The sequence below is a fragment of the Crocuta crocuta genome, unplaced genomic scaffold (assembly GCF_008692635.1).
Source record: "Crocuta crocuta isolate KB4526 unplaced genomic scaffold, BGI_CrCroc_1.0 scaffold197, whole genome shotgun sequence".
Classification (NCBI taxonomy): domain Eukaryota; kingdom Metazoa; phylum Chordata; class Mammalia; order Carnivora; family Hyaenidae; genus Crocuta; species Crocuta crocuta.
Genome location: NW_027532002.1, coordinates 6,533,340 through 6,547,040, shown reverse-complemented (window position 1 = coordinate 6,547,040; position 13,701 = coordinate 6,533,340). Strand labels below are relative to the sequence as shown.

The window sequence follows — 13,701 nt, the reverse complement described above, 5'->3', positions numbered from 1 at the left end:
ATCTTCAGTTCTCCTTTAGGCTGTTTATAGGAGTCTTCTTCATACTTGAATTTATTGATTCTTTTATCATTTCTACTCTACCTTTACAAATTGGGCTGCTGGCATTTCCACCTGTTCCTAAAACTTTAGATAACCAGAGAAATCTATCATAGTTCAAATGTACAGTCTTTTATATCAAATATAAACTGTTCTTTATGCAAGCTTAAATTATATAAAATTGATAGTACGGTATGCTCAAAGTATTAATAAAGCCTCATCCAAGTTATAAAAATAAGAGTTGACACAAATTACATAATTTCAAAGCTAGAGGGCTTGAGTAAATTGTAAGATGCATTTAAGCTACAGCCACACGGCGGCACTGCTTGGTCCAGTAACATGCAGATACCTGATAACTTTCAGCAGCATTCTGTGAACCACGTTGCTGTTGACCACGTGACCTTGTGGTTATGGTCTTGGAGTCTGTTTTTCCGTTATTTTAACATCTCTTATTATAATTTGAAATATTTTTATATTCTATTATAATGCCCCCTAATCATTGATTAAATGGTGGTAGACTTGTATTGGTGCGGAAACTAGCTCATGAAAATAAATAAGTCTGGAGTAAAGTTTAGCTGTGGTAAAACATGCTGACGAGGGTCAAACAACCCCACGACCCCATGTGCTGTTATTTAGGAATGAGGCCTGAGAGCACTGGAGGCGCTGCCCAAAAATGAAATGGCGTTAATGTAAGTGCACTGTGGTAATGTAGATCTGTGCCTCCTGAGGATGCACTTACTCCCGGGGAAAGATCGGCTTTGAATTTTGCATATATTATTCATAGCCCTCAGGAACACATCCCTTGCATAACATGCAGTCATTTTGTTCTTCAGATTTTCTTGTAATTAAAATTAGTATGTGCAGGAGCTCCTGGGTGGCTCAGTCGGTTAAGTGACCAACTTCGGCTCAGGTCATGATCTTACAGTTTGTGGGTTCGAGCCCTGCGTCAGGCTCTGTGCTTAGAGCTAGCTCAGAGCCTGGAGCCAGTTTCAGATTCTGTGTTTCCCTCTCTCTCCGACCCTCCCCTGCTCTCTCTCTCTCTCTCAGAAATAAATAAAACATTAAAAAAAATAAAATAAAATTAGTATATGCAAGTTTTTAAATCTCATTTTAAAACACATTGGGACAAAATTCATAGGTTTTGATCTTTAAAGTCTAAAATATGAATGACTTTTATTAATAGGTCTCATCAAGTACTTTATAACTAGCTTAGTAACTTCAAGCCATTCTTTCCACAGTAGTTTTAAAGGTTTCTAGGTTTAATTCTGCATATCCAGGGTCATAGGGACATCTAGGACAAACATTTGACATCCTAGAATAGAATGTCAGAATTGAAAAGAAACTCAGAGGTTATAAAGAGGGAAACAGAGAGGACAGCTAAGGGACTGGCTAAGGGTCACGCAACATTCAGAGAACTGCATATTTATATTTTTTAAACATTTATTATTTATATTTGAGAGACAGCATGAGCAGGGTGGAGAGGGGAGAGCAGAGAGAGAGGGGACACAGAATCCAAAGCAGGTTCCAGGCTCTGAGTTGTCAGCACAGGGCCCAATACGGGGCTCAAACCCACGAACCATGAGATCATGACCTGAGCCAAAGTCGGACACTTAACTGACAGAGCCACCCAGGCACCCCTGCATTTTTATGTTCTTATAGTGTATTTCTATTTGTATTTAGTCTAGCTTTTCCAGTATCCTCTCCCCACTTTATATCCTGATATGTATGGGACTTTTCCCACCTTGATAATAAACTGAAGTTCAGGTACATTTACACAAGGTAAGAATGGAACTATCTGTTCTTCTTAGAAAAAAAAAAATTGTGTAAGGCTTTTTCCTACTCAAGACTTTTGGGGTACATACTCTTGTAATTAGACTTTTTTCATCAGCTCGTAATACTAATAGAATCATGCTACTGTGTGCATTAGAAAGGATGTGATAGCACATCACATTCTGGTGAAATTGTGGTTCATGGCATTTTTCTTCTTTTCAAGATAATGCATATGGTAAAACATTACGGCAGCACCACGGCTGGGTAGTTCGAGGGGTTTTTGCGGTAAGTGATCTTGCCTTATGATGTTCTGATGGTCACAGCAGGGTGTGTGTGTGTGTGTGTGTGTGTGTGTGTATAGCACTTCTGTTTGCTTTGTTCTCAAGAATAGGAACATAACGTTGTCTATTTAGTGTGTAAATGTTGGCCCCAAAAAAAAAAAGCATCTGCACTAGAAGACTGTTAATGTGCTTTTCCTTGTCCAAGTCCACTGACCATGTGGAAATTTGCCACAGAAGTGGTTGGCTTTCAGATAAGGTACTAAAGGGTATCAGTGCAGGGGTAGGCGGGAAGCTGCCAGATACCCCCACTGATGGAAGACGAGTGGGGCCTTCAAGCTCATAGCACCCTCTGCTGCCCATTGTATTCCATCCTGTTAATTCTAAGCTTAGTCGGATTTTTTCTTTGACTGGCTAAATTGGGTGTGTCAGCAGCTAGGGCTTCTTAGACCATCATTTTCATTGTTGGAGACCTTTGTCCTTGTGTGTTTTGGCTCCTGTTACTTCGTCATTTCTTCCTTGCCAGCATGGAAAGACCTAAGAACGCATGCCTAGAAACCGTAGTCTCCTGGACAGATCACTTAGCCTGCTTTGTAAAATAGCAGGAGTAGATAGGTGGCCCCTTTATGTCCTCAGTGGTACTCTGTGATTCTCCCATCTGAGGAGAGGTCAGCCTTAGTCAGGGACAGCTGTGAGAAGGCAGAGTCCCGGGTGGTGGTACACTAGCACGCACCTTAGTGCAGGTGTTCTGTGAAAGGTAGTAGGGTCAAAATAGCCTTGTATGTGTCTTTTACTAATTAAAGGATAGGACACATTATTTGCCTGAGGTAAGGACTGTTCAGGTCATGATTTATTAGGAGGCAGTTAAAGAAACTGGGAAAGATACAGTGGAGGAAATAAAATGTACTGAACTGGTTTGGAAAGCCTGGAGAGGACTCGGTGCACACCCCAGCACTCACTCAGTAGGAGCTAGGCAGGTCGCAGCCACAGAGTGCTCACACTTGCCTTCAGTGTGTGTTGCGTAATCATAGTAATAGCTACCGTTTGGCTGTTGGACACCTTTGTCTAGCAGGGACAGTGCCACGTACTGGCGCATTCAGCATCTTAAGTAACCTCAGGATTTACTCTCGCTGTTCTACAAGTTCAGAACTGTCCATTCGAGTCCCAGAGTCCCAGATTGAAGCTGTAGCAGAGCCGAGGCCTCAACCCGCTCTGCTGTCTCCAAGGCCACGTCGCCACTGTCTGCAGGGAAGACGACGCTGAGAGGCTGCCGCTGAGGGATTAGGCAGCGGACGCAGCTGCATTCACTCATCTCCCGGCGTGAACACTGACTGCTTGTAGGTGCTGGAAACCCCAGTTCCCTTGATTAGATGACAAGCCTGGGACACTGAGTTGCCCTGTTCACAAGGAACGTCAGTGTGTTGTAGTTGCTGTTACAGCATAGGAGTCAGAGTTTAATCCTGAAATACTCAGGATCCAGGAGATGTTGCCAACAGAAATGAAAATGTAGCAGAAAATTTAATATAAGGGTCTTTAAAAACACTTTTTGTAAATAATTTTTTTTCTTTTGCAAGTTTCTTTTTTTTTTTTTAGTGTTTATTTATTTTTAAAGGAGAGAGAGAGACAGAGCATGAGTGGGGGAAGAGCAGAGAGAGAGAGACACACAGAATCCAACGCAGGCTCCAGTCTCTGAGCTGTCAGCACAGAGCGCAGTGCGGGGCTCAAACTCACGAACTGTGAGATCATGACCTGAGCCAAAGTCAGACGCTTAACCGACTGAGCCACCCAGGCACCCCTAAAAACACTTTCTAATTTATAGCATTTTCCCCAGCATATAGGACTTGAGCATAAAAAAAAAGTAGAAATCATAGAAGAATACAAAGGGAAAAATTTTAATTGTCCATATTCTCACCACTCCATATATAATAACCATATTTAACATTTTTGTGTTTTACCTCTTACCTTTCATTTTTATATATATTTATGTATTCTTTTAAGAGTATTCTATTTAATTTTATGTTTATATATCTACTTACAGGTGTTTATATTTTTATATCTAAATGTTCTACATGTAAAATTATTTTTGCATACTCTATATGCATGTACATTTTTTAATATTTAGCTTGTAATAATTTTGTATTATTTTCCTCCCACTTAACAGAGGCAATCATGGCCATTTTTAAATGCCATAAGAGTTTTTGAAAATCATTATTTTTAGTGACTGCATAATATTTCTCTAGCTTGGAGATAACATGATTTATTTGCCCAGGCCTCTGTGTTAGAGACTTAAGCTGCCTCTGAGTCTGCTGTTAAAAATACAACAGCACTTGTTTATATGCATTTTTGACTAAAACATTTATTTCCTAAAAAATGGGCTCCTAGAAGTAGAATTGTTAGGGTTAATACCAAGAACTATTAGAACTTAGAATTTTGAGCACTTACTGTGTACCAAATGTTGTTTTAAGTGCTTCACATACATAAAATTATTAACCTCACTATTCCTAAGTATATTCTCACTTTCCCTGTTACAGACAAAGAAGTCACAGAGGGGAAGTAATACACCCGAAATTATAGGGGAAGAACATTTTGAAGGTTCTTGAGAGTATTGCCAATAATTTTTAAAGTTGCTGGTTTTTAAAAAAATAGATTATGATGAGCCTTTGACAACAGCCTCTACTGCTACTCTCCACGTCACCCCTGCTTTAGAAAGTGTATTGTTCCTCAGTGTGCCACGTAATTAGCAGGGGCAGATCTGTCTGACTACTCTCAGTTCCGCAGAGAAGCTCTTTTACATTCCAGCAATTTGATTCACATACCAGCCAAACAGCGAACTTCTATCTTCAGGCAGTTGTAATTTACAGCCCTGAAACCCAGGCTATGCTCTGCCTCCAGCGTCCACCCTACACTGGTCATTTGACCTCTTGGGTTTCCTCTTCAGTTGAGTTCTGTCGCTGGTTCGCAAGGAGACTTGACTGCACCCTAGTCCTGTAGGAACTTCTGAGAGAGACACAGTATGAGGCCCGGCGACGCTTTTCAAAAATTTTACTGTACCTAAATACATGTGCATAGGGCTTGATTTTTTTTTTTTTCTCAAAAAGTCCAAAAGTTATAACGAAAAAATAGCAGCCCCTGCCTTCTCTCCCCTCCTTTCCAGACTTACTCCAGAGAGGCTGCCGCCTTCAGCTGCTGTGACTGTTTCTTCCAGTACCTCTGTGATCCTAAACATGTTTACTGTTCTTTCTGGCCTTATCAGTGTTAGTCATTAATGTTGACTTTCTGTTATAGATTAGAATGTAGCTCTCTTTAGACCTTACTATCACGACCTCACTTCCCCTGCCTCCCCCTTCCCAATGTAATTATAGTACGAGTTAACATGAAGAAGATGAGCCAAAATTGTATAGGGGCAGGGAGTTGTTTTTTCTTATACAAGTTTTCTATTTTCCCCACATCATCAAATCTCAAATCACCACCATTCTGAACCCACAGATGTATCATACTCTCTTACTCTCTGTGTTGGCTGTTTTTCTTTGAGATTTCCCTTCCAGAACTTTCTAAACTCTGTGTCAGTCTTATTTGGTTGTTCAGGCCTGTTGAACTGCTGTGCCCTAGGACTCTTCCTTACAAGTTTTTCTGTACAGAATCCCCATCTCACACTAACTACCCAGGTTCTGTTACTTCTGTTTCTTGATCTAATCCCTTGTTTAATGTTGTCCCCTACTAGCTTCCAAAAAATGGTACAAGGGAGCTAAACTTCCGAGTTCCTGCATGCCTGAAGATGTCTTTATTCTGCCCTCCTTTACTAGAGTGATGCTCTCTCTGGCTTGTATAGATTCCAGGTTAATAATATTCCCTCAGAATTTTGAAGGCGTTCCTCTCTTGTCCTTAAGCTTCCACTGTTACTGCTGCAGAGTCTAATGAGCTCCTGCTCCATTACATAGAAACTGTTCCACACCCCTTTGGGTGCTTCCGGGATCTTTATCCTCACATTCTGAAATTGCACGACCTTCTCCTTTTGTCTTTATCCTTCACTATGCCAAGTACTGGGCAGGTCTTTACATCTGAAGACTCCTACCCTTCAGCTCCAGGAGATTTTCTCATGTCACGTTTTAGAGAATTGCCTTCCCTTCATTCTCTGTGCTCTCCTTTGTCTTCTACCATTACTTCAGTATTTGGTATGTGCCAGAAAGTGGGCTAAGCATGTCATATGTATTCCATTCATCTTTTCAAATAAGGAAAGTGGTACCAATCCTCTTCTACAGAGGAAATGCAGGTTCTAGGAGGTTTAGCACTTTGCTTAAATTTCTCAAGCTCATATGTGAAAGTTTGGGATCCGAGTCCGTGTCTCTTTCGCCCAAGCCTATGCTTTAACCACTGCGTGATAATCCCAGTCTCCCACTGCAGAAAGGGGGTGAGGTTTATTCCCAAAGACTTTTAAAGAATAAGAAAGCTCAGGAAAGAAAGTGTAGAGTAACTACAGCATTCCCAAGTCTCCAGAGGTCGCAGCAGAACCAGTCGAGTGGATGCCAAACAGCAGATTTTGGCAGCCTTACGGAACAGCTGGCCTACGAAAGGAAGAGAGCCGTCCGGGGCTTAGGAACTATTCTGTCGGGGAAGTGGTGTGGCGTGGTGTGGTGACGTGGAGTCGATCCTAAGTTCAGATCCTGGCCCTGGCACTTATTAGCTACATAATGTTCATCTGTAAACTAGGGCTATAAACTGTACAGGGTTCTTAAACAGATTGAGTGAGATAAAATATGTTACAGCCTTAGTGCACAAGCAGACAACAAATGTTAGCTCCCTTCTCTCTGAGAAAATACTCACAGGTGCAGAGAAAGTATTTCCCACATGGGGGGAAAGAGGGACAGGCAAAGAAACCTGCAGAGATGGGACACAAATAAGAGAGTGAGGTGCCATGGAAGGCTGGCCACGTGGGAACAAAGGCTGTGGGAGCACCATGCATGCAGGTGGATTCTGAAGACTCAGAGGGACGGTCTGGACCACACTGTGAATGAGAAGGAGGCTTTTCTCTGACTTTCCTCTCAACATTCCCAGATCCGTTGGCATCATTCATCCTCAACGTGGCCCGAGCACATACTTGTTTTCTCAGAGTCCGTGGATTGGAAGGGTGTATTGTGGCCCTCCTCATCTATGTGTGTGTGTGTGTGTGAGTGTATGTGTGCACGTATGTACTCCTGCATAAGAGGAAATCGTGCAAGAGCAAGAGGCATGCGGATTCTCACGGGCGGTTCTTTTACAGTTAGCTCTGAGGGCAGCTCCGTCCTACGAAGATTTTGTGGCCGCGTTAACCATCAAGGAAGGTGACCACCGGAAAGCGGCATTTAGTGCCGGGATGCAGAGGGACCTCGGCCTTTACCTCCCTGCCATGGAAAAGCAGCTGGCGATACTGGACACTTTGTACGAGGTCCACGGACTGGAGTCGGACGAGGTGGTATGACGTCTGCGGGACCGCGCTGCCTCCTCCCTTCAGGGAATAAAGTCTGCTAACGTGTTCTGTGGCCCTGCTTAATTTCCAGCAGCAGCTTCAAACCTCTCCAGCCCCTTACTTGGTGGGATGGAGAGAAGGAGGCAAAGCCTAGTGCTTTTATATATCATTTTTTTTAATGCGTATGTGTTTTGTGTGTTTAAAAATCAAGGTGCTATATATTTCAGTTCAAAGGGCCTCCTGGAAACCAAATCAGAGCGGTTATACTAGAATCGAACAGCAAGTTATAAGAGCAGATTTGACAAATGAATTCGTCGGTGTAGTGTTTTGTTTTTACCTTTTAATTTTAAAGGGCCTCCTGAGCCCCAGCTGAAAATGAGCAAATTCTGTACCAGGGACGGTAACGCATAGCCAGTGTTTCGGTCAACTTAGACTAAAAATTGGGGGGAAGGCTAAGCCCCTTTGTTGAAGCTACTGAAATGTAGAGTTGGTATTCCTAGATGTTCAGAGTATCCTCTCTTCCACAGCCCTGTGGGCAGGAAGCGCCTGTGTAGTCCCCGTGTTCAGGGCCTCGGTGCGGGCCTGTCAGTGTCAAGGAGGAAGACACAAACACGGAGTGCATCCCTGTCTCTGGCGGGGCGGGGGGGGGGGAGGGCTGAGTGGTGTGGCCTAACCCCAAGCAGGGAGACAGTCTGGCAGAGATGTGCAGGTCATCCGCGATGACCCCTCTCTAGGGCCCTCACTTCGCCGGCATGCGTTCCCATGCACCATCTGAATTGGACGTTACAATGAGACTGTGACATTCGGGGCTTACTGTCCCATTTCAGAAGTGAGGTTTAGAAGTTGAGGAGTTTTCGCACAGTCCTATATAGCTTCTGACCAGAGGAAGCTAATGATTGCAAAGTGTGATCTGGACTGCCTGTGCATCCAAATCATGCAGAGTGCTTTCTCAGAGAACGAATTCCCAGGCCTGCCCTGAAGACTAGTTGGGGGAGGGGGGGGAGGCGGTTGGGGGAGACTCAGGAATCTGCATTCGAGTAAACTTTCTAGTTAATTCTTGTGCACCCAGAGTTGGAGAAGCACAAGATGAAATTCTAGTTTAAATTCTAGTTTGCAGAACTCTTCTTCTGCATGAACTAAATGATGTGCCCCTTTTTTTTCCCCCAGAGAGGAGGAGACTTTCAGTGAAATAAAATAAAGGGAGGGTGAGAAGTAGAGCAAGTCTACTCACGATTTTCTTAATTGAGCCCACATCGGCGCCCACCATCAGGCGTGGGCATTGCGTTCAGGGACCGTGGTTCTGAATGTGCTCTCTGATCAATCTTGGTACCATCACCACTAGTACGAAGCAAACTAAATACAGCTGCTTATCAACCTCAAAAGCTTTGAGACTATATCAGAATTTAGAGGTACGATTTAAACTTGCACAAAACAACCTGGGTAGGCATTCTCCTGGAAAGTGTGTGACGCCAGGACTCTCCAGTAGGCCAAGCTGCCAAGGGTGGGCGAGGGAGGAAAGTCATCAAGGCTTCCCCACCGGAGGCTGCTTCCGCCTAGCAGCTGGAGGAGAAGGTCCCACAGAAGGTAGTGCCGCAGGGTAGAAGGTGAGGGCCTTTGAAGGGCACAGGTGCATGCTACCTGTGCAGCCCCAGGTGATTCTCCTCTGACAAAGAGAACCCTCTCCTTAGGCAGAGGCGCATGTCGGGAGGGGTTTTGATTTTGTCTTTTTATCTGTCTTTAAACAAATTGACATTTATGTAGCTCAGATTAATGAAGCAGGTATGCTACTCACGTAAGGACTTCTGGAAAATGCTTAAAGAAAAACAAATGTTTTAAGGCTGGGGGAAAGGTGCTAAAATAGTATCGATTCTCTTGTATTTTAGCACTTGTTACTGGCAACAGCCAAGGCGTGTGTGTCGTTTCCCCCGCCCCCACGAGCAGTCGTGTGGATCTCCTTCTCTGGCTAGTGTGAACGTGATGGCCGAGCTAGAGGCTACTTCACATTTCCTGGCCTCCACGTAGCTTCCTGAGAGGGAGAAACAAACATACAGCCAGTCTGTGCTTGAACCTTGAATGGAGGCACTTTAGGCATGTCCTGTTGCAAGGGGGTGCCACCGGGACACTGCAAGTGTCCCCTCTGAGCAGCTGCTGCCACTCTGTCACCCCCGGCAAACTCGGGAGGTCTCTTGGAGAGGGCATGGGCACACTGCACATGCCTCAGACTCGCCACCCAGGCTCTGGACACACATAGAAGCAAGGTGCTCGGTGTGGCCATTTCACATTTACAGAGGTACGGCCTTGGTTTCTATATGGGTTTTTATCGGGGATCATTGGAACACAGATCAGGATAGCTTGAATCTTGAATAAGTTACCTTTTGTACTCCCCCTTTCCCACCCCCAGAGAAATGCACAGTGTTTTTTGATAGATATTTTCCTCACCAGAGCATAAATGTGTTCAAGATGTATAAGGCTCACAGGGTCCTAAATAAAAGGAACTAGCAATTGAACCTCATACTAGATGATAAATTCATCTTGACCTGCAGTTTGGCACGGTCAACACTTTCTCCTGGACATACAGCGTTTGCTTTTAGTTTAAGTACTAATCTGTAGGTACCGTCTAAGATGGGAACAGAGAGAAAAGATAGTTAAGACCTTTTCTCCATAATCCTCCAAGGTTTCTGGGGTTGTTAAGCTTGCTGTCACCCAATTAGAGATGAGAAAACATTAGTATGCTTGTCGGCAGAGGAAGCATCTTGCTCTCATTGCCCAAAACATTTTTAGGATCCCTCCCTTGGAGTAACCTGTAGGGAGATCCTGCAGCAAAAGGTAATTTGTCTTGTAGGGATTAGTAGAAGCTGATAAGTAACATAACAGAGCGCTTGCGTATACGTAATTTCATCAGGTGTGCACTTCTACCCACAGGAGAAGCCCAGCTTTACACTCAGGAGGGATCGATAAACATTTGTCCAACTGAACAAAATCCTTTTGATGCTGGCAATCTTTTCTTTCCTATAGCAAATCCTGTTGAAAAACATTAAGTTGGAGGGGTACCTTCTGGGGGCAAAACCAACTTAGGAGTATGGGGTAGAGAGTAGAGGTGATTTTCTTGTCAGCTCTTGATCCAGCTCCATAGGGAGTTTTGGACACGGGGCTCTCAGGATGTGGCACATCTCAGTCCCCAGAGAATTGACTTTGAAAGGCAGTGTTCATTCAGACGTGTAAGTAGTGGCCTGAGGTACCTTGTCATCACTATTTGCATGTCATTCTGAACAGAGATCTTCCTCAAATGTCACTTTGCACAATAAGGGATATGTGAACTCCAGAACTCAGCCTTGCTGCTTTCTGTTACTGAAGATAGCCGGCAGGGCCCCCTCACAGCACCAGATCTACCCCCCGTCCCCCCGCATTCGTCAGCAGCCTCCTCTGATGCATACGTGGAGCCCCTGGTATGGACCTAGCCCAGGGTGCCTGGGGATTTGCTCCCCTCTTGGACTTGAGCTTCTTACAGGAGGGTTCTTACAGAACCCCGTTCCCATTAGTAGCTATAAAGCGGGTGACCACCCTGTGTGGAAAGTGACCCGTCATCAGATGAACGCCACTGGAAAAGTTGGTGGGCTTCTCTTTCTGATTATTCGTGGAGTACATGTATATATCCAAAAAGTCAGTGCTTTCAACTTTATATTTTCAGAACAGTGTTTTTAATTAGGAAAAATAGGTGGAAGGAGCCAATAAATAAAGTCACTTTTCTTTATTAAATTTGAAGGAAGTAAAAGAGCTGAAGTAAGAAGTCTTTTTAAGGGGACCTAATCTGATTATGAAAACCGTATATATGAAGAAATGCCGTTTGAGACAGTACAGAGTCAGAGGGTCGTGAGCAATATAAGATGATGTGAGGCAACTTTCTGGAAGACTTTATGTTCCTTTTCTCTTTAAACTAGTACATCCCACAAGAAGTTGGCTACTTAATGGTGCGTTTCTGAATCATTGATTAAAATCAGTTGCTTCTGGTTTTAGTCCTAGGTTTTACATAAGCTCTTCAGCTTCCCTGTTCTGATATTTTGTGGGTTGTTTTTTTTTTGTTTGTTTGTTTGTTTTAAGGTAAACTATCAACCTTTTTTACATTTTAGATTTAGAATTTGTAAGTAAAATACGTTTTTAGCCATTGTTCTGTTAGCTGACCTAATGTGTTTGGTCTTCAAGGGCCTGACTTCAGATGCCCTTTGTGATCTGGTACGGCCTGTATGCCAACGTCTGTGTACAGTAACCCTGTGTCCCTGTGAAGCGTATATGGAGGGCTCTCTTTAGAAATATGTCCTGCTTCTGGATGTCCCTTTGTAACCTGCAATTGCTTACTCAGGGGTTTCATAATAATGACATACAAAATACTCAGTAGCTGTCTAATCGTACTTTGAGACCACCTATCAGTTACAAGGTTGTTAGGGATCCGTTCAACAGTCCCATGACCAAACTGTTCACGAGACCTTCTCCGTAAATGTCCCCGGTCCCCACCCCGTTGGAGCCCGTTGTCCTGTGTATGGAGGCCGTTTGCATGATTTCCCTCGTCGCACTGCTGCACTAAGGCACCGCAGGGCATGATTTGGTGGTCACCGGCGGTACGCATGCATTGACCCCTCTCCTCCACTCTTCTTATACAGCCTTTCATTGAAAGGTAGAAATCTACCACTGCTCTGTAATGCAAAAGTTTGCAGGATTTTTTGGTTACGCTTTTTAATCACTTCGCTTTCAGAGTGAACAGATGTTTTCAGCTAAGCTATGTGAGAACATAAGGAAGAGATCCTGCTTGTTTTAAGCCCCATTCTTTCTATCGCATATATTTTAAAGTGTGGTCGCATGGTCAGTAATTCTTCCCTGTACTTTTATAAACAGCAGCCACCCTGGGACAGCTGGCACCCCTTGCAGAATGAAAGATCACAGACTCCCGTGTCCGTGTCTCTTCACAGGTGTGTGAGGAGTCAGTGATGACAAGGGCAACCTAGAAGTGTTCCGTCGCTTCCCAGAAGGCTGATGAGCCAGTGTCATGGCATGTTTGATGTCCGAGCCCCCAGTGCCGTGACAGTTTCACTAGAATGTCAGTAAGCAGCCCAACTACCTCATGTGAAATTGGCCGTGGATAGTCTGTGTCAGATGACACATGTAGTTAAGGTTGACTTAATCTGGTTAATAGATTGGACAGGATGGTGTCTCTCTAAAGAAAAAAAACCATTAGACCAGATGCCAAAGGCTACAATGTACATAGGTTTCCTGGGATTAATTTTTAACTCAGTGTTGAATTCCAGCCCCAGTATTCTTATCTTGAGTGGTTATGGTCTCAGAGATCCATGCACTTTGAATACCTGTCACATGCAGTCTTGTGTTAGCTATTGTTGTCCTAAAGTATTTTGAATGAGCAGCATAATGACAGTAGGAAGCCAGTGTCAAGTAGTTTGTTGATTTGTTCATTTTAATGGGCCTTTGCTTAGAATATAATGTGTTGGAGCCTTTGGGGACCAACCAGTGAATGAGAATTTCATGTCTGGTGTTCATGTAAAGACTCTGTCCAACTTCTTACTTTGTATCTTGTGGGGAGGGTTTTACTTTTTTTGCAAAAATGTTTGAAAACATCTGTCAGATTTTATATTCATTAGTTATAATAAACTTATTTTTAAAGTATATTGTCAAGTGCTTCTCTTATTTTTAAAAGTATTTTTATCAGGTTCATCTTTTAAAGATTTTTGCATGCACTTCTGAATTGACTGTGCCAGTAATAAGTCTCATTTGTGGAATGCATCCTGTTTGCCAGGCATCATTTTAATAAGCCCTTTCCCAACAGTAACACATTTAATCCTCCTACTCACTTTGTAAGGCCAGTGCTATTGTTATCCTCAAATTACAGATGAGAAAACGGGTGCAGATTGAGGAAGCCCCTTGCCTGAGATCCCACAACTGTTAGGGAAGAGAGCCAGGCTACGAACTCAAGCAGCCTAGCCCCGAAATCTTTGTAAAACTGGTTAAAACCTAGACAAATTAATTTTGAAGCATCAAAAGACCTCTGTAGTGGCATTGCACTGGGTGTGCCTAGCATTCTACAAAGACTAGCTCCTTTCACAGTGGCTCTGTTCTTTGGCCTGGTTGAATTCTGTTTTCAGAAAACCCACAAATGCAGAACAGATAGAG

The 13,701-nt window shown here is 43.5% G+C and overlaps 1 protein-coding gene across 2 annotated transcripts in view; it reads left to right on the top strand.

Moving 5' to 3' along the window:
- The window catches only part of PLEKHA8 (pleckstrin homology domain containing A8), a 61,638-nt gene extending 48,439 nt beyond the window's left edge, over nucleotides 1–13,199 (top strand). The window contains exons 13-14 of one of the 2 annotated variants that reach the window (XR_013337892.1): nucleotides 2,030–2,091; nucleotides 7,342–7,367. Coding sequence is in view for 1 of the 2 variants with exons in the window: in XM_077775328.1 (XP_077631454.1) it covers nucleotides 2,030–2,091; nucleotides 7,342–7,539 (260 nt within the window). In the remaining variant the exon portion in view is untranslated. Of the gene's footprint in view, nucleotides 1–2,029; nucleotides 2,092–7,341 lie in introns of both variants that reach the window. The other variant, XM_077775328.1, reaches the window with a different exon arrangement.
- Nucleotides 13,200–13,701: the final 502 nt, after the last annotated feature.